This window comes from Haliotis rubra, unplaced genomic scaffold (genome assembly GCF_003918875.1).
Source record: "Haliotis rubra isolate DU_JTF1 unplaced genomic scaffold, ASM391887v1 Scf507, whole genome shotgun sequence".
Lineage (NCBI taxonomy): Eukaryota > Metazoa > Mollusca > Gastropoda > Lepetellida > Haliotidae > Haliotis > Haliotis rubra.
In genome coordinates, this window is record NW_025767199.1 from 265,143 (window position 1) to 286,907 (window position 21,765).

General features: G+C 40.2%; 1 protein-coding gene across 2 annotated transcripts in view; it reads right to left on the bottom strand.

Moving 5' to 3' along the window:
- Nucleotides 1-21,765, bottom strand: part of LOC124292109 — a 192,250-nt gene that overhangs the window by 77,211 nt on the left and 93,274 nt on the right. For both annotated transcript variants that reach the window (XM_046729156.1, XM_046729155.1), the window contains exon 4: nt 15,592-15,653. In XM_046729156.1, coding sequence (XP_046585112.1) covers nt 15,592-15,653 — 62 coding nt within the window. The remainder of the gene's footprint in view (nt 1-15,591; nt 15,654-21,765) is intronic.

The window sequence follows — 21,765 nt, forward strand, 5'->3', positions numbered from 1 at the left end:
TACTTAGAAAGTAGGCGAGGTTCACAACCATTTTAATTCTTAAACATTAAGAAATCAGAAACAGAAAAATTTATGTTTCTACAAGATCTTTTATGGCTGTATATTCCCCAACTTCAGCAACCAAGTCATGACTGGGAGCGTGTCATTTACCACGGAGAGGGATTCATACAAGCAATATTTGCATATAGTTTCAGTTTTGTTTAAACCCTTTTATCTTATTACATTCGCGAAATTGAAATATCTACAAAGTAGACATTGTTCATGAAAATCCTTTTTTCTGAAAACGGTTTGAATTGCAAACGTTTACAAGGCAATTTATGTCTTCAACACTGGAGTGTGCAGCAAATAAGATTTATTTAATTCGTTTTTCGCCATTCCACCGATCTATCACGGCAGCCAACAGCCTGATTGCAGCAGTGCAAGTAGTCTATTGGTACGTACAGTACGTTATCAATGATTTTATGCCTCTCTGGTTGATTTAGCTCTTGAAGTCTCGCAGGGGACATTTTCCATCTGAAACATGACTTCCCTATCTTCAAATGGCTGCCACGCAGGTTGACCGTCTGCTTCGATATTAATTTCCCTGAAGTTGCCCGTGTAGAGAAGAGCCCTGAATGACTGTCCGGGTCCGAAGAGACATCCCTACACCAATAAATACTTGCTAATGGCCCGGCAAGCCACCAACATTCCACGCTTAATGATAAAACTCAATTCCACTGACAAAATGTTACTTTCAGTATATGTCTCCATCCCAATTTGGAGGAAACAAAACAATGCATGGAAACGCTGGTATTTCCCCCCGAGTGTTGATATGATTGTGAGCAAACACCGGTATTGGATTCTACTACCAAATCGGCTCCCATTGAAGACAGACACGACCATGAAACTTTATTGCTCTTCCACGATGTCTACAAATTGATTTTTTCTAATTTCCGTGGCACCATTGTATGTTTTATAATGCCTTCATACGGGATGTGTCTACACCATTCTGACAGTGGGATGTGTTGATAAAGAAATCCGGGTCACAAGGGTCACTGCAGTACCTGAGACTGTGGGCTCCAATGTCCTTGTCTTAAACTTCCATTAGTAGTCTATTGATTTGCGTTGGAAGTCTTACAGTAACCCTACACAGACTTCTGATGTGTACATTTATCTTACCAGTGCTGGCTGTCTCGTCTGTAAGCTTAAAGAGCATTGATGAAGATCTGTAGTTCAATTTGTTGAGCCACCATATTGTTACGGTAAGTGTTGGATATATTGATGTGTCTAGTTGACAGCAGGACCGAGGGACACCGAGTGAGTGAGTGAGTGAGTGAGTGAGTGAGTGAGTGAGTGAGTGAGTGAGTGAGTGAGTGAGTGAGTGAGTGAGTGAGTGAGTGAGTGAGTGAGTGAGTGAGTGAGTGAATAGGATGGAATGGACAGTGACTGAAGGGGGTAATTGTTGCTGGAGTGATTGAGTGAACTGACTGTTATAACAGGCCCTGCACTTGTGTCTTCTATCTGTGTGAAAATTAAATTAAGCAGACTAACATGTTGTCCCCTAAATGAACATATTTTACAGAAAAAAAACGGTTCCTAACTTATGTTCCTAAAATATAATGAAAAGGACTTTCTTCATTTTCAGAAACTGAAATTGTGGTAATTTAGACTTGGCACATATTCTAGACTTGCATGGGCTGTATTGGGTATATTTGTTTCAGAAATGGCGAAAGGATGAGCTGCTCTTACTGCAAAAGACCAGTTTGTCAACTGATATAACTTGCAAATCCAGTCATCCAACAAAATGTTGACACTTGAATTTCAAGAAAATGTAAGTTGTCTGACAAAGCCTGTCAACTGGCCAAGAAGTCTGTCTGTGACAAAGTGGGCCTGTGTGTAACATGCTGCAATAAGTGGTACAACGTGCAGATGTTTGCCGATGTGACAAAACCAGACTTTCCTGTGCACGGGACATGGGGACATCGGCAACACCAAGATGAGGCTTACTCTTTGTCCAGACGGCCATCGCAGGGCTCGTCATTTCCTGTCGATTCTCTCTTCATAATGAAATCATTGCTTCTATTAATTCGCCACATTGATTTTAGAATGAGGTTCGGAGTTGTTCCAACTGGAGAGATGTTGTCGTATTTCTATCCACGATGCAGCAGTCACGCTGTATTTAACACAGGCACCGATGCAGAGCGTATGCAATCTCCCAAAGTTTCCAACAGGAGCAGTGTCTGCCTCCAGGCTAGTGTTCAGCCAGTGAGCAGCACAAATCTCTGCCCGTAGTGTCGGTTCAGCTGGTTCACGTTCTGACGTGTTTGCTTCGCAGAACACAATGATTAAAGTGTAGCCTACGATTCATACCACAGACTCGAACATACAGGCCTTATTTAGCCATATTTAGTTAGAACAAAAAAAAATGGACAAAAAGTTGCAAATGTCTTTCTACGAATTCAAACTTTAATCAAATCATCCTAAGAGCAGAGTGAACTGCTTTGAAGTTCCTCAGGAACAACTTCTTCGGGTTTTAATCAATTTACAGAGCGTTAAAACCGAAACACTTCATTTAAAGTAAAACAATGTTTCTTCAAAAGAAGGTGAAATAAAAAGATAGATTAACTTGACAGAGAACATTTATGATGTAAAGTGATTTGTGGAAGCAGTATCTCAGGCCAATGGGAGGCAGCAATCCCTACAGTGGAGGTCTTCACTCTCCACCACTTCGTTCTCACGATGTGAACAAACATTGTGCGATTAAAGCTGTCCAGATAATTACATCATGATTGGAAACAGCTCTGATTTTCAGACATTTTCTGTGTCGAAATCTTTGGTTATAACCACGTTCCACCAAATAATAGCAATAGTTGAGACCATGTTGAGGAACGAGATACAGTCCAATGAGTTCCAGACTTGTAGTTTTGGTTTAACATATACCCTGGCCATAATGTCAACTGCTGGGGAATGTAAAGATGAGCAGAATCAAAGAAAACATTCAGTGTAAGAGTGAGTGAGTGAGTTGGGTTTTACGCCACTTTTAGCAATATTCCAGCAATATCACAACGGGGGACACCATAAATGGGCTTCACACATTGTGCCCATGTGGGGATTCGAACCCAGGTCGTCAGTGTGACGAGCGCGACGCTTTAACCATTAGGCTACCCCACTGCCCCTTCAGTGTAAGAACAAAAATGTAAATATAGTTTGCTTGCTCACAACCAACTACACGACAGCAGCAATAACAGAAGATTGTTGTTCGATGCCACACTCAACAAATATTTTCCAGCTATATGACGTCCGTTTGTCTATAACCAGGCAATCCAATGATTGACATCATGAGCATCGATCTTTGCGGTTGGGATACCACAGCATGCAATCAACCAGGTTTGGGAGTTGAGACCAACATCAGTTTGTCACATCCACATTTGACACAACAGTGTGTTACAGTAGACTGGTGGGAGCAATACTCTCTCACCCAGGATCAATAACAGTTTATTGATCATGACCATACTTCTTCCTAATCCCTAAACCATCCTTGATGCAACAGTGTCAGACCTATGCAGTACAGCAAACAATTGACATTCATAAAGAAATTTAAAGAAAATAATAAGCTGACAATCAATCAGCTGTTCCTTGAAGTTCATAATGACAGACAAAACCAAGTCAGCCATGTGGAGTGATGTGAAGTCATGCACTGGGCTTCAACTACCTTGATTAAGAATCCTTTCTCCCATCAATCTTTATCAGAGTATAATGAAATAATCGTATACATTAATAAGTGACATCATGCCACACAAACCTAATGAGAGGGCTGACCACAACCCCCCGGTCAAGTCACGCACCACAAAAAGATGCAAAACATTCACAAGTTACCAGTGTAACAAAATCTTGATATTTGTTTGACAAGATTTCTAATATTTGTTAGAGTAGAAGTCAACATCAAGGGAGCAAGTAGTGTAAGTATTAGTCATAATGCAGACTAATTTTATTGATCAGAGTCCGAGTTATTGTTGATGGCGTTGGGTAAGGGCAAAGCTACTTGATGCCTTAGTCAGACAACAGTAAGTCAGCAGACTTTGGGTGACTAGTCAGGGCATTCTCGCTGTGTATCTCTGCACTTGGCAACATTTCAGCTATATGATGACTAAATGGACTAGACTTGACAATCCGATGATTGTAATTATGAGCACCTGTCCATGTCATCAAGAGAGTCAGCCAAAACCCACATCCATAAAGACACTGATCCTGTCCACCCAATCCACAATGTAACTGAGTCTGACCACCCAATTCACAAAGTAACTGATCCTAACCACCCGATTGATAAAGTCACTGATTCTGACCACCCAATACACAGCCACTGATCCTGACCACCCAATACACAAAGTCACTTATCCTGACCAGCCAATACACAAAGTCACTTATCCTGACCACTGGATACACTTAGTCACTTATCCCAACCTACCCGATACACAATGTCACCGATCCTGACCACCCGATCCACAAAGTCACTGATCCTGACTAACCCAATGCACAAAGTCACCTCCTATGTCCTATATATGTTGCTAGATCCACATAGTGTACAAAAGTCTCCAAACATGCACGCATATAAATTATAAAGGAAAATGTAACCATTGCCATCCTTAATTACTTTTACTTCAGAGATGAAATACAATCTATCATGTATAATGACATTAGTACATATCAGCCTCAGCTCCAGGACTGGTACTCTAGTTTCACAATCACAGACAGCTATGTAGGGCTGGCGCCATCAAGGAGTCGTGACTCTGAGGATTAAATTATAGGGAACAGGAGAAGCCATATATAACAACCAACACAATTAAAATACTGAAAAATAAAATTTTCTCAAATACTGAAGAAAAAGGTAGGGTTTCTTCATTCTCTGCCTCTGGACTAAACAGCAGCTCCTTGAGCATGAGAATATGTGCCACATTTATGGTAAAAACAATGACAAAATTCACAACTTCCCACAAAAGATCAAACCCACATAAACACTGCTTTCTTGCAAGCCTTACCATAAGAACATGCAAACAAATTCAATTATATATTGTAACAATTTTCCAGACATATTTCATCCTCTGTGCTCAACAGTCTCCTAAATATCCCAGTAAAGTCTGCTAGTTAAATTGTACAGGGCATGAATTAAAGTATTCCATCTCTCAGACTGAGGTGAATGAACATAAAAAGGATTTGAATGATTGGGCAAGTCTAGATTGCCTCAGAACTGAAATTTAATCTGGTCATTTTGGGATATATATTCTGGCAGATATATACTTTTGGATAAGATAACTTCTATCTGAATGAATGTCAGTGCAGTATTTAGCAGCCACTGAAGTTGTTGACGGTGTCGTCTCCGTGGTCTGCAGCGTCTTGGACCTGTAAGACTGCCCGTCCTCAGTGCTGTCATCACTGAGGATATGCCAGGGAAAGACCAAACGCTGACGGACACCAAGATTAATGAGGCAACCCTACACCTGGACACACTGCCGTCAAGATAACCCTGAACATCATAGATACACAAGACTTGGAGCATAACGCAATTATTCCTGAAAAAGCATGCTTGACAAATTACCTTGTGATCACTATTGAACATTGACTTATGGTATTCTTTAGGGCACAGTATATATCACAACGGACTGATAATCAAATCTTCAGGTCATTGTATACATAAAGCAAACTGATATATTCATGTAACATATGTTATATCTGGGATTACACTTTCTCAGTAAAGTACAGATTGTAGTACTTTTGTTGGGTTGAGTCCCATCCAGGATTCATGGTTTATAAGACTAACCTCATTTTTATGTTAAGATCTGTTTTATTAGCAATTTATTGATGTTGGATTGGGATGTTGGTGAGTAATTAAGGACACATACATTTCAATGTACATTTCACCTTTTCAATCATTCCAGCTTGAGAATGGTGTAAGAAAGTACACTGTAACTTGGTTAACGTAATAAACCAGAAGTTGTCAACCATAATCATGTATGTTTTCATACCAAAATATTTGATTTCCATTTGTGTATGACTGTAACAAAACAAGACACGAGATTCTGAAAATATTTGCTATTTGTATACAGTATTCAAATTCAGTCATCACTGAAAGCCATACATCATTTTACAGTAAAATTGCATCTTATGTGATCAGCACACAAAACAAAATAAATGAATTTGTGTATGAGAACATGTGCCCAAAATTGACAATGTCATCACAAGAAGATTCATGAATCTTATCTAGATTTGATCAACCAAGGAAAACTTTATGAAATATATGGCTACCAAGATCAGCCTGGTCCCCTTATGCGACTTATTGGAGAAACAGAATTGAAGTGACAGTTTCAACACTATAGGCTCTTTTACAAAAAGACGTCAAATGTTCCCAATAAGCGTATCTTTGTTCGTTGTCTTGCATACTCGGTCGATATTCAGTGACATCTGTAAAGCGAACGTTTCCTTCATTTATCCTGATAGATACTGTCTTTTCATCACAATAATCGGTCATTTGGGAGATATTAAAAAAATTATGACACGCAGAAGCTAATATTTGAGCTTTCTCTCACGAGACTTCCGACACAATGTCCCAAAAATATGCATACACTAGTGTAAATTGAATATGGAAAGCGAGATAGTTCCATGAGCATTTAACACTTATTTCCATTATCAAAGTGTCAGTCTAATGTTTATTTGCGTAATTTCTATACGAGTTTCAAACCACGTGCCGTTTTAATGCATGCTCTCCCATCCATTCAGTTCCAGCAAGATGTCCACCCATCCTCATCACCATCACAATGGCCACGTGACCTTAACGTCGCACCCCGACTAAAATGATTACCATGTAATATTTAATGCCAAATATTGCCACTTTCGACATATGATATTTGCCAATAATCAGTCAAAGTTCATAACATTCTATTCAGTGTGTATTTGCTAACACCGAGCCGGTAAATCTGCCATCCAACTGACATTTTGACAAAGGCTTATCGCAGGCCTGGTAGGTAGACACTTGTGTCTGTTGTGTGTAATATAAGCCGGTTTCCGATTGGTGGGATTCTGGTGTAAATCTCACACTGTAAGCTGGATGCGTGTAACGATCTAGTTTAATGAAAACAGAATTAGTTCTTATCATTTGAACCAAGCAAACCGTTAACTGTAAGCAAGGCTGGTCTGTATTCCTACAATCTGTGAATAGACTTGATTACATGAAGGAAGGAGCATACATATATGTAATGACATCTCGAACTAGACAAGTCTGTCACATTTACCAACAGACTTTGTCACTAGAATAAAGACCAAATGAGTATTTCATGTTAAAGATGAACAAAATATTTCACAATGCAAAGTTTGAGCAACAGACAGTTTAGATCATAGCCAAAATTTTTGACTTAGCACCACGGACCAGAATGAAGCACACCCTGGCACAGCTGGCAGTTTTCATGCCTATGACAAAGGAATATTTCAGACACAACACACAACAACTGAAAGATTTGAACGATGACATCAAAATCTGTAAAAATTACACAGTTCAAGGCAGGTATAAATTCTTATCATTATTTTGTTCTAACGCTCTCGATGCCTCAATATTGCTGTTTGACATAATGGTCTTATTTGTAAAATGTTGCAATTCATCCATTACTTCGGATTAGATATGGTTATGTATCCCAAAGTATTTGAATGGTATTTAGAAGTTCCCAGTTCAAATGACCAAATATTCTATACTTATTAATAATACGCTACAACAAAGCCTTTGTGAGTTTCTAATTACTTGAGTGACCTTTCTCCCTTTCCCAACACTAACACTCCTTAACATCACAGAGAATAATATCACCAAATACTTTTTTCCATTAAACAATGAACAATAATAAACAGACCTTCAAAGACAGACATAGAATTACTGAGATTACTCTTCCCACAATGTGATTAGTACTGCTAGTTACACACGAAGATGGTGAACAATTTCACGCACTAGTTTCTCTCGGGAGTCACGTGACAACTTTACAGCATCGCTGACACTGATTGTTATGGCCAATTTCTCCAATTTTCACCTTCAGACATGAAGAGGGGGGAAATATGAAAAGATGTGACAGGCATTATAGTTGTCAGGTGTGATGTCATGTGACAGGATGCTGTAAATTGTGTACCTTTCAGCCAATAGGACGTGTGTATCACATCTGTGGTGTTAGCTGAATGGCTAGTACAGGTACGTATCACCCAGTTCATTGGAGTTTTATCTACCTATCACCCAGTTCATGGGAGTTTCATCTATGTATTTAGGAAGTGGTATATGTGATACACAAGACTTCATATAACTGTTTCCTTCTGGGTAGTAAGGGTCCCCCTAACTTATGTTTGGTGTATGAGGCAACTTAATGCATTGGGTGGTCTGATATATTCTGAATATTTTGTGACTGAAGTATCAATAATATAGTAGACTAGTGCTTTAAAAAATCTAAATAAATATTGCTAGGAAAAATACGTACATATTTCTTAAAGTTAATATAACTGAGAAGGTGAAGTGGAACACTTTTTATGGATAGACAACTTCTTTGTTGCAGTAGTTGAGTTGCGACGTTTCGGTGTAGATGCTAACACCGTTATCAAGCAAATGATAACGTTATCAAGCAAATGATATCATTTGCTTGATAACGGTGTTAGGATCTACACCGAAACATCGCAACTACTACTGCAACAAAGAAGTTGTCTATCCATAAAAAGCGCTCCACTTCATCATACCAGCGTTTAAATGCCACTTAAGGAAACTGAGAAGGTGTTAAACAGTGAACGAAAAAACCAAAAACAAAACAAATGGATTTTGCTATATTACATCAAGTTAATCTGAATATCATTTAAGGCAGTATTAACCAAAACATATGTCAATGGCTTTTACTTGTCATATCATGTTACAATGAATCTGTAAATTTTATCACGCAGAGTAAACAAAACATCACAAGGTCTGACAAAAGGTATAATTTTACTATTTTCTAATACACCATCTAGAGATGACGGGTGAGGCAGCTGATCCAAGACAAACGTTTCCACCAGTATACTCTAAGTACCATCAGCTCAAACCGTTATTCTTATTACAAAAACACAACGTATTTACACAAAATACAAACCCTACTTAACCTGCCTGTCAAAACATCATCACAAAGATTACTGAACATGGCCAACATGCAATGCTTACATGTTTCACAACCTCAGTTGGCCAATTTCGTCCAAGAAGACAGCAAAATGTATCACCCAAGACCACCAAACAAGAAAAACACCCATCTGAATGTAAACAAAAATTTAACACAACAAATTGGTCCGGAAGAGGGAACCAAAAAATTCAGACTACTTTTCCTCTTAAGGTTCACTGATAAAAGCTTACAACAATTTTTTCCAGCTACAATAACAAATCTGACACTGGATGTATATGTAAGGAGGCCTTGGTGCCAGTATAGTCCTTAACAACATAATGTTTTACCTGAAAAAGGCTTTGCTTAATTATATTTTCTGCAGAAAGAGAAAATGTACATGCTTTCTAAAGCAAAAACATTGAAATTCTGTAAACAAATATCCATCATTAGTTTGCAAACATTATTATCTTAAGAGGAGAGGAAGTCTTCCACTATGTTTTAAAACATGGGATTTGTGATAAAAATACAATCATGACAAACTGGATGGATTAGGTCATTTTTTAAGTAGGAAACGCTATAGTCGGAAAGAGTTGCTGGAAAGTAAAACTTTTCTAGAAAGACACAACGTCACATCTAAATATAATGCAATTTCTAAGATGCCTAGCGGTAAGAACAATCAACAAAAAAAATTGCCCAAGATATTTATACATATATATATATATATATATATATATATATACACAAAATATAAAATATTTATAAATATATTTATATTATTGACGCAAGCGTCCTCATGCTTTAACTATAATAGTTCAGGGCAAAAGTGTGTTTTATTACACTATACATGGTGGTAGAGTGAAGTGTATTTCTTAAATATACTGAACAAAATCAGTCAGGGACCATCAAAATTTGGGGATTGTTTTTTTTTAAGAATAAGCATACACATTTATAAAATACATCTTTATAAACATACAATTCCATGTATTTTCCATATATATGAACTAGGTAGAAGAACAAGACCACCTACACCTTTGGAGGGCCTTGAGGATGAAGAACACTATTTCATGTCCTGTAGTAAATATTCAGATTTAAGATGCTCCTTATTTCAGTCCCTTTCCCCTCAAATTAATAGCTTCAAAGCCTTACCACCACAGAAAAATTTAACCTGTTTAGAAATAATGAACCAAATAGTATAGAAATAATATGCTACCATATGTACAACTTTAAACAAATATAGAAGATCTCTAGATTGTCCTGGGCCATTATTATACACATTTGTATTATATATATTTTGTTACTCTGATTCATTATATCTTGTTTATGTAGTTTCTAAAGTATTGTCACTGTTTCTGCATGGAACGTTTGCACAATAAATATCTTATCTTATCTTATCTTATGGACCCTGTACCATGGCAAGGAAAAAACTTTGAGCAGGATCAGATTTAACCAATTCCGTGGATCATCCATGCTGCACTAGAGAAAGCCTACGACTGAATTCACTAATAGTCTTTTTTCTTCTTTATTGCTTTTTCCAAGTCATTAACAAACGTTGACTTCAGTTTTTACCATCAGGTGACATGAATTGTGAGATCTAAAAAACAGCCTACAACTGCCTTTGAAACAATAAATCTTCTGCTTATTACATAAATGTCAGATATGACTGCCATGAGCTATTCAAATACACTAACAAGCAAAAGAGTGTTTTCTCGTATTTCTGAATAGAAAATAATGGTTGATTTACTCATAAATTATTTTAGTTTAGATTTGTCCCATAAGAGTATCTTCATGTCGAGGTTACCCAGTGTTGAAGGTACAGGCTCCCTTCCCAGTGTCAAATACTCTGTCCTTCCTTCCTTCCATTCCATTCCATTCCATTCCTTCCTTCCTTCTTCCATTCCATTCCATTCCATTCCATTCCTTCCATTCCTTCCTTCCATTCCATTCCATTCCTTCCATTCCATCCTTCCATTCCTTCCATTCCTTCCTTCCTTCTTCCTTCCTTCATTCCATTCCTTCCTTCCTTCCTTCCTTCTTCATTCTTCCTTCCATTTCCTTCCTTCCTTTCCTTCCTTTTCCTCCCTTCCTTCCATTCCTTCCTTCCCATTCCTTCCTTCCTTCCTTCCTTCCTTCCTTCCTCCTTCCTTCCTTTTCTTCCTTCCTTCCTTCCTTCCTTCCTTCCTTCCTTCCTTCCATTCCTTCCATTCCTTCCATTTCTTCTTTCTTCCTTCCATTTCCTTCCTTTCTTTCATTCCTTCCTTCCTTCCTTTCCTTCTGTGTCCTTGTGTTGTTTTCGTTGTTCCTGTGTGTGTGTTTCTTCCACATGTTCATGTCCGTGTTCCTTCCTTGTGTGTTGTGTGTGTGTCTGTGGTGTGGTGTGTGTGTCGTGTCTGTGTTTCCTGTGTTCCTGTCCTTTGTTGTGTCTCATTTGTGTCTGTCTGTGTGTCTTTGTCTGTGTGTCTGTTCCTGTGTCGTCTGCGTCGTGTCTTTGTCCTTGGATTCTTCTTGTGTGTCTGTGTGTGTCCTTCCTTGTCTGTCTGTGTCCTTGTGTCCTCGTCTTTCCTGTTCTTCCTTCTCCATCCACATTCAGTGTGTGGTTGTGGGTTATGTGTGCTCTTCCTTCTGTTGTCCTTGTGTCCATGTCCTTCATTCCATTTCTCCTTCCATTCCTTCCTTCTTCGTTTCCACTTCCTCCTTGTTCCTTTAGGCTTCCTTCCTCCATTCTTCCTTCCTTCCATTCTGTTTCTTCCTTCCTTCAGATTCCATCCCCAGCTGTCTTCCTAGATCTTGTACCCTGTACAACCCGCCCCACCCTCCTACACCTAACTCCTCCCCCACCCTCTCTAACTGCCCGTCCCCAGGAAGTGTCAGCCTGGTGCCAGAGATCCTCCTCTGGGGGTAGATTCAATTCTCACCTCCAGTGACTAGCCTGCCTGAGTTCCATATCATAGCCATCTTACACAATACACAGCTTATTATAAAGGATATTTCAACAGTCGGGCGGATTACATGGCATTACAACAGATCTCTTTGAACATAAATTGTGAGAAAACTATATGACAAACAGTTTGACCTCCTAATCCCCTCAACAACAAAGGCAGGTCAGGAAAAGAGCATCTAAGATAGCAACTATTATTGGAATGTCATGGGGTTTTGTCGCCCTACAGGGGAGGTAATTATGCTGTCAGTGTGGATTTGTCTCCCCCTGACAAAACTCTTTGATGTTGAAAACCATGATTTAGCTATGAATAAACATGGCCGATCATTAACTACTCCAACCTCCGTATCATACTGTCTGACGAATAAAAGAATAGCTGAGTTGGGAAAATGACTGGGCATTAGTTGAGGGCATTTGTTCAGCGTGCTCAGATACATACTTAATAACAATGATCAGCTCTGACTGACATCAGTGATGAGGGGCGGTGGGAGGTACACTGATCAGAGTCAAAGGGGGAGGTTGAGAGACAAACACACAGTCAAGAAGCAGCCCAAGAAATATATTTTTAATAACACTACTCCAAACTATAGCCAACCACATTTCACTGGTTCTCAGCGGTAATCCTGCTTGAATGAGACATAAATGTTTAACATGTTTTCATGGCTGTGACTTTCCAATTTGTAACAAAATTCAAGAATCAACAACTGGTTCAGAAACATCGCTCACAAATACTACTAGTCAATGAGAACCATCATTATTCAATTTTCACTTGTCTTCAGCACAAATTTGTAGTCTTGGGCTTGCAGGCCAGCATGAATTTCAAAGGAAGTGGAGGTTAGGAGGACTCGAAATCTGAAGTTATTTCCATAAAACACAATGAAGCAGATCAAATGTTTCCAGCAAGATAAATCCGTTACTGAACTTGAAACCTTGGCAAATATATACTTATGATTCCTACTAACTGGCACAAGATGTCTCTGTAGACCAATGTCTCTGTACCTACCACAGCATTTGTTTATATTCCCGATCACCGGACTATAAAACAAAGTAGTAATCGCCTTCATAAGTCTGACTGACTGAGTTTTGGTTTTACGCCGCTTTTAGCAATATTCCAGCAACATCACGGCGGGGGACACCAGAAATGGGCTTCACACATTGTACTCATGTGGGGATTAGAACCCCGGGTCTTCGGCGTGACGAGCCAACGCTTTAACCACTAGGCTACCCCACCGCCCCCCTTCATAAGTGAAGTACTTTCGCTCCTTCCCATAGTTCATCAGTGCATGACCAAGTATTACTGTTAGTTATGCATTGACGAACATCAGGAAGGAATGAAAGTACTTTGAACATAAAGATTATTTGCGCGCCATCATAGTTCATTTTTTCTACTTACTACTAAGCAATTATGGATATTCTATATAGATCTTACACTTCATAAGCATATGAACCGATTCATGCCGCTATAACTTATACAGTAGAATACTTTTATAACGAACACGGATATAACAAACTGACGGCTATAGCGAACTGTTTTAAAAGTCCCGAATAAACCTTATATTATCATATAAAAAAGTGAATAGCGAACTATGGATATAACGAACTAATTTCAGTGGTCCCTTGGAGTTCGTTATTAAGGTATTTTACTGTATTTAACTTGCTAGGATTGCCATTCAGCATGAGCGTATTACCCCTTTAAGGTGCATATATTCCTATCCAGCATCACCCCTTCTAAGAAAACCTATGGTCACTATGAGATATACTTCCAAATGATACAGCTAACCATCGGCCTGGTTGTTCCTGTTATACACTGATATACCACCCAAGCACTTTCTGTCACAGCTACCTTTGAAATCCTCACACATCATGGAGAGGGATTTAAACCCAGAAGAACCTGCACAACCATGGACCTAGTGAGTATCCCCTTAATGGCTGGATTAGGACTTCATCTTGTCAACCGGGATCGGGTGGTCAGGCTCGCTGACTTGGTTGACACATGTCATCGGTTCCCAATTGTGCAGATTGATGCTCATGCTGTTGATCACTGGATTGTCTGGTTCAGACTCGATTATTTACAGACTGCCGCCATATAGCTGGAATATTGCTGAGTGCGGCATAAAACTCAACTTGTCAATCCTTGTGGGGTATTGTAATACTCTACAATGCTTGGCAAAGACATTTAGGATTGTCAGCAATCGATAGGAAGCTTGTAGCAGCAAGAGGACATGGCACTGAGAGAGAGAGAGAGAGAGAGGGAGGGAGGGAAGGAAGGAGGGGAGAGAGAGAGAGAGGGAGAGAGAGAGGGAGAGAGAGAGGGAGGGAGAGGGAGAGAGGGAAAGGGAAGGAGAGAGGGAGGGGGAGGAGAGGGAGGTAGAGAGAAAGAGAGAGAGAGAGAGAGAGGTGAGGTGAGGTGAAATTGGGTTTTACGTCATGCTTGAGAATATTTCACTCATATGATGACGTGCATGCGTATGTGTATGTGCGGCTGCTTGTACTAGCCCAGACTGAAGCTGGTTTTATAGTGCTAGCCCACTGAGATACCATGCCGCAGTGAAGCATGAATAACCCACTCAGACACATTATACTGACTCCGAGCCGACCAGTCCTTGTTGTACTCATTAATGCCGAGCGCCAGGCAGGGACCAACAAGTACCATATTTTAACGTCTTTTGGTATGACGCGGTCGGGGATCGAACCCGCGACCTTCCGCTCTCCGGGCGGACTCTCTAACCACTACACCACGGAGGCGGTCCGAGAGAGAGAGAGAGAGAGAGAGAGGAGGACTTTGAATGGAAACATAGTACCCACTTGAATGTCTTTGGAATAGGACGTTGGCGAAGACTATCATAAAACTTACAGTTGTACAAAATAGTACATAAAATACATTGAGTTACCATATGTGCATATAATATGGATCGAAGAAACGATTTTGCTCACAATGTTTCGCAGAATAAACCTATTTCAAATATTTCACAAAGTTGTTACTGATGTTAATGATCAGCAGGACTGAAGATATATCATGGACACCTGTGATGTAATGAACAATTGGTTAAATCAAGACATGTGACAAACCAGTGACTGAAATCATGATCAACAGGGGGCGGATGGGTAGCCTAATGGTTTAAGCGTTGGCTCGTCACGCCGAAGACCCGGGTTCTAATCCCCACATGGGCACAATGTGTGAAGCCCATTTCTGGTGTCCCCCGCCGTGATGTTGCTGGAATATTGCTAAAGGCGGTATAAAACCAAACTCAGTCAGTCATGATCAACAGGGTATTCCATCAGATGATGTGTAGTCCATCGGTTTCAGTGTCTCATGATCCAATCTGCTGCTTCTTAAAGCCGTAAATCTCCCATAGGGGACATGTGATGTAAAGGGCAATGTAAAGGGTGATGGTCACAATGTGCAGAGGCTGTCTGGTCTTGAGGACAAACAGCTACATATGGCATGACGATATGACCATATGACAAATTATAGGATTGGGGTATGGGGTGAAATATGGTTGTTTTAAAGTACTGCAAGGGTTATATCTTTGTACTCACCTTTACTAAACGCTGTTATTATGAACTTAAAGCCTTTCCCAGAAGGGCCCGCATCATCCGTCCTGAAAACAGAAGAATCAGTTAGAAACAAGCATCCAGCATCATTTGAAAAAAGCCTCATAAAGAACATCTAAGGAATCACAATTTGCTGTGAAAAGATGCCTCTCTTACCCCATCCCTGCCTTGATTATGTTAACAGACAATGGAGCTGGTATGCACTTTGCTCACAGGACTCGACATTCACGCTATCCCACTGGCCCGGGTCTAGTAAAATGTTGACAGGACCAGTGATTTTTAAAAGTTACTGGTCCTGTGGTCGTAAGTAAACAGGTGCATATTATTCTTTTCTGCTTCTTGATTGGATAATTATTTGTTCAGTATGACAATAAAGATGACAAAACAATGTCATTTATTTTGATGAAAATATGTCTGTTATAATTGGGGCAGATAGTGCATCATTCCAAATATAATATGGCACTGATGGCAAAGCTCTAATTCAGTCAACAAGCAATGTTAATATTACATACATTGTTTTTACAAATTGAGAAGAAAAACAGGAAACAAAGTGGTAGTCACATTGAGTCTACTGTAGTTTTGTTCAGCTGGAATATTGCTGAGTGCGGCGTAAAACTAAACTCACTCACTCACTCAGCATAATAGAGGTTGGTTTTGAATTGACTGACATTTAACCCATCTTCCCACTCTCTCAGCAAGAGTAACTCATCTGATGGCAGATTGAAAACTCGGAAGCCATAATTTGGTAAATTTTATTTGGTCTAGTTAGCTCAGCTGACACTAATCCACACATAACACCTAATTTTGACTGAAAAAAAAATCTCTGAGAGACAGGTCTGGACTTGAAGATGTTTTTTGGCACAGACAGTAATGGAGACATGGGCAGCCATCTGTACAAGGTCAGACATCACAGCTGTCCACAATTAAGCAATTGCTACATTCCCACATTACCCCCTCCCTCCACAGACGGAGCTGGCCATGCAGGGAGGATGTTCCTGCCATGGTGCACAGATACACACTGACATACGGTTGATATACATTTATGCCTCCTCCACATCCTCCAGCTCCTCAGTGTCGCGCTGCTCTCCAGTCAGTCAGTACATCGCAGCCGACAAAACCCCAGAATCCCAAGCAACGTGTTCCGACTCCAGGTTTAACAAAGCAAGGAAAACATTTTGTGGAAACAATGATACTGCCAAAGCAGCATCTCCAAAGCATATAAATAACTCGAGCAGGGCTAATTAAATACAGATCTGAAGCAATGATAATGAGCATAAGTTCCCCTGTAAATAGTCATCAGAGTGCAATCTTGGTGAATGGGGCAGAAGAGGAGGAATTCCCATGTCTATTATGATAGGGAACAAGCACCTGCTCCTTCCATCACAGCTAGGTAATTGTGCCTATAGTGCCCCCAGGAACAGCTACCTTGGAGCCTGGCGCAAAGGGAGAATGGGCCGTGGCCGATGTTATCCCAGGCCTCAATGGAGCTGGCTTAACCTCTGCTATCTGTCGGAAGCTAATAAAACAACTTTATGCCATGTAGATCGGACAAAAACAGGGTCCCACTGCACCTGTGGCTGCTGTTGTTGCATGCTGATGGGAAGAAGACTAATTGTCAGAATCGGATACCTGTCGTGGTAGCTGGAACAATAACAGTTCAAGCTGTAAACACTTGCTGTGTAGAACATGGTGCCAAGCCTGAATAGGATGTGCTTTCTTGTCTTACGGGGTTATCTGTTTAACTGGATCATTACGTCTCAACATTAGCTGCCTTAATGACCAAAAAACAAACCCCTGGTCATTCTTGAATTACACCCACATGGCTCCACGCTGAAACCTTTACTTTGCTTATTGTCTTTCTAGATTTTCGTTCATTGTTCACAAATCTCCTAAATGTTTGCTTGGGACATTTATCATGGCAGTCTGTTCCTATTCTAGGGTACATTACACAGTAACGTTTTTCTTTCTGACATTTGAATTATTCCTTGCATTCTTTTGAAATCAAGCATGTAAGCATACACAGCCTCTTCTTACCCCATAATGTCTAGATGGCATTGTCAACAGTGTGTTTGACTTGGCATACTGAATTAAGATCATTTATTTCCAAGAGTTTGGGGGTCACACTTAGTTGTCAAACACCTATCTCAGTACAACATGTATCCTGCATCCATGGGGAGATGGTCCAGCTTTCCCTTGAGCTGATAAACGTCAGTCTCAATTTGTCCTACCCTTGTCTATACTAAAAAGACTACGGAGACCTATCCTTGTCTATACTAAATGCTACTGAGTCCTATCCTTGTCTATACTAAAGACTACTGAGTCCTATCCTTGTCTATACTAAAGACTACTGCGGAGTCCTACCCTTGTCTATACTAAAGACTACGGAGTCCTACCCTTGTTTATACTAAAGACTACCGAGTCCTACCCTTGTCTTTACTAAAGACTACTGAGTCCTATCCTTGTCTATACTAAAGACTACGGAGTCCTACCCTTGTCTATACTAAAGACTACTGGAGTCCTACCCTTGTCTATACTAAAGACTAGTCCTCACCCTTGTCTATACTAAAGACCCTTGTCCTAAAGACTACTGAGTCCTACCCTTGTCTATACTAAAGACTACTGAGTCCTAGTCCTATCCTTGTCTATACTAAAGACTACTGAGTCCTATCCTTGTCTATAATAAAGACTACTGAGAGTCCTACTTGTCTATACTAAAGACTACTGAGTCCTACCCTTGTCTATACTAAAGACTACTGAGTCCTATCCTTGTCTATACTAAAGACTACTGAGTCCTACCCTTGTCTATACTAAAGACTACTGAGTCCTATCCTTGTCTATACTAAAGACTACTGAGTCCTATCCTTGTCTATACTAAAGACTACTGAGTCCTATCCTTGTCTATACTAAAGACTACTGAGTCCTATCCTTGTCTATACTAAAGACTACTGAGTCCTACTCTTGTCTATACTAAAGACTACTGAGTCCTACTCTTGTCTATACTAAAGACTACTGAGTCCTACCCTTGTCTATACTAAAGACTACTGAGTCCTACTCTTGTCTATACTAAAGACTACTGAGTCCTATCCTTGTCTATACTAAAGACTACTGAGTCCTATCCTTGTCTATACTAAAGACTACTGAGTCCTATCCTTGTCTATACTAATGACTACTGAGTCCTATCCTTGTCTATACTAAAGACTACTGAGTCCTATCCTTGTCTATACTAAAGACTACTGAGTCCTATCTTTGTCTATGCTAAAGACTACTGAGTCCTATCCTTGTCTATACTAAAGACTACTGAGTCCTATCCTTGTCTATACTTCCTATACCATCAACTCTGATAGTGTCAACCATCCTGTCCCACTATGCAACATGGTCTCCGTTAAATGACCACCTGATTTCCTGTCTTCACTTAAACATATTCTTTTTCAACCTTGCCTGCTCATTCCAATACTCATTATTGCCACCAAATGTCCCCCGCCTCGTCCAACCTGACCCGCTCTTTCCTAAATCCATCATTGCCACCAAATGTCCCCCTCCTTGTCCAACCTTCCCCGCTCTTTCCTAAACCCATCATTGCCACCAAATGTCCCCCTCCTCATCCAACACTGTCCTATCCTTCCAATATTGACCGTGCAAAACAGAAATAGGAACCTCACTATCACAACCTGTCCCATCCTTCCAATATTGAGCGTACATAAACCAAATAGCAACCTCACTATCCCAATCTGTCTCATCCTTCCAATATCAACTGTGCATAAATCAAATAGCAACCTCATTATCCTTCCCTGTCCCATCCTTCAGAAAAACATCCTTGCCACCATCAAATGACCTCTTCCTTGTCTAAATTTGCCCGGTGTTTCTCATACCCATCCTTCTGCCATCCAATTGCCCAACTCCTTGTCCAACCTTGCCTGCTGTTTCCTATAACCATTCCTTTTGCCACCTAATGCCCTCCCTGTAGCTCATCCATTGGTCACCAAATAACCCCCTCCTTGTCCAAACTTGCCAGTTCTTTCCCACACTCATTATTGCCACCAAATGCCCCCCTCCTTGCCCAACCCAGTCTGTCCTTCCAATACCAAACCTGCTTCCATGAAATGTATATTGGTTTCTGTCCATCCCCCTACTCCTTCCTTTCATTCCATCTTCAATTATCTGGTTGTCACCTCCAAACACTAATACCTCTGCAGTTCCTATCAGCATGTGTCCCAGATCCCAATAAATCCCCCAGCTTACAGCTTTGCCCAGATTTCAACAGGCAGCCTGCTTGACTCCATACAAATTTCACCATATTAGTGAACATCATTATGAGCAGAGTTCTCGAAACCTTATCGCAGTTGCTGCACAAGTGTTAATTCCTGCATTCCATGACAGCAGTCTGTCACTGATACCAGACCGATACGCTGATCCTGGCACTAATACTATCACTACAATGCTGTTGGGCTGTCCTCACAGGTAGCTTCAAGGGGCGCATCCCCATAACATTCATAGTCCCTATATGGGATTAACTGATTGATTATCTGGTTCTGCCAGTGCTCAGCCGGATCACTGATGTCAGATCTACATGAAATCATAGTTTAACCTGGTCACAAAGGCACCATTATCAATCTTCAAACCATTCATCTTGGTATTCCAATGCTGCTTGTTCTGCTGTCTGCCAGGTTGACCAACCAATCCCTGTGTAGTTGCTTTACATTATAACACTTGAGGCCTTTTACCTATGTATGGCAATGTTGCTTTTACCAATGGCCACGTTGTCCTACCAATTCCTATTTGTTCCCTGACACCAACAACATCCTGAAGCGCCTTTAACCTAGGTAACCTAGTCTATCACTCAACAGTCAGATTCTTGCATTACAGGATCGGTAGAGTGTATCACAATAATACCTATAGATACTTGTCATGGTACAATTCATTCTGTAGGAGAGTGAGTGAGTGAGTTAAGTTTTACACCGCAATCAGCAATATTCCAGCTATATGGCGGCGGTCTGTAAATAATCAAGTCTGGACCAGACAATCCAGGTGTCAACAGCAAGAACATCGATCTACGCAATTGGGTTACGATGACATGTGTCGACCCAGTCAGTGACCACCCGATCCCGTTAGTCGCCTCTTACAACAAGCATGGGTTACTGAAGATATATTCTAACCCAGATCTTCATGGGTCTGTAGGAGAGCTGTTGTAAACGTCCGGTCAGGAAAACCAGCAAAAATATGAATGAAGGGTCTAAACAACTCACAACGATTTGTTTGAAAACGTATGCTACTTTCATTTTCAGACGAAATACCTGTCCCTATGTGAAAAGACATCGCATGTCTAAGATCACAGCCTTTAGCTTCACGGTCTTCTCCTACCATTAACACTGCAATGAACTGAAGAAGACCAAGCCATCAGCAGTGTTTACATTGTACTTTAAAACTCACAACCAGCTCTGGAAGATGAGTAATTCCACAACTCACAGCCACATCTGTGACGATGCTCACAGCACCATCTGTGACAGGGCTTCTGGTGATCACATATTGATCCAAACACTACCACGATTACTCTCTGCACTCAAATCATCAAAAACACAATTTTCCAATTTATTTTGGCTAAAGTGAATACTTACAACCTAGTCTACCAGATCCGAGTAATGCTTCCTAGAAACACTCTCTAATTCACCGACTTTCTATTTGACAGAATCTTACTCACATTCTTGATCGAGAGCTTATCATGGATATTACCATCCTATTTGCCAACCTTTTGCATTAAACATCACTTTTTGCAAGGGCTCTGTTTAACATTTTCATTGTGACATCTCAAAAACATAAACATCAGTTCTGAAACTATTCAAATTTTTCCCCCATCTTTTTAAACCTGAATTTAAAACAGGCAACACATCCATATTGCCAGCAATTTACATCTGATGGTGGTATGCTGCTTTAGCAACTGTTTGTCAGTTTGTTTGTTTGATTGTTTGATTTCTAAAGCAGCATATTCAATCTGTATGTATACTAATATTTAGTGTGTGAAAATATAGTTTTGATACAAATCAGTGCATGTAAATTGAAAAGGAGAACCAGTGAGGAGGGAGACTCAGACCTGAGGAAAAACTACAATTGCCTGAGGTTTTAGCATTACAGTTAGGGCTGGGTGGAAGGGAGAAGATCTAGACA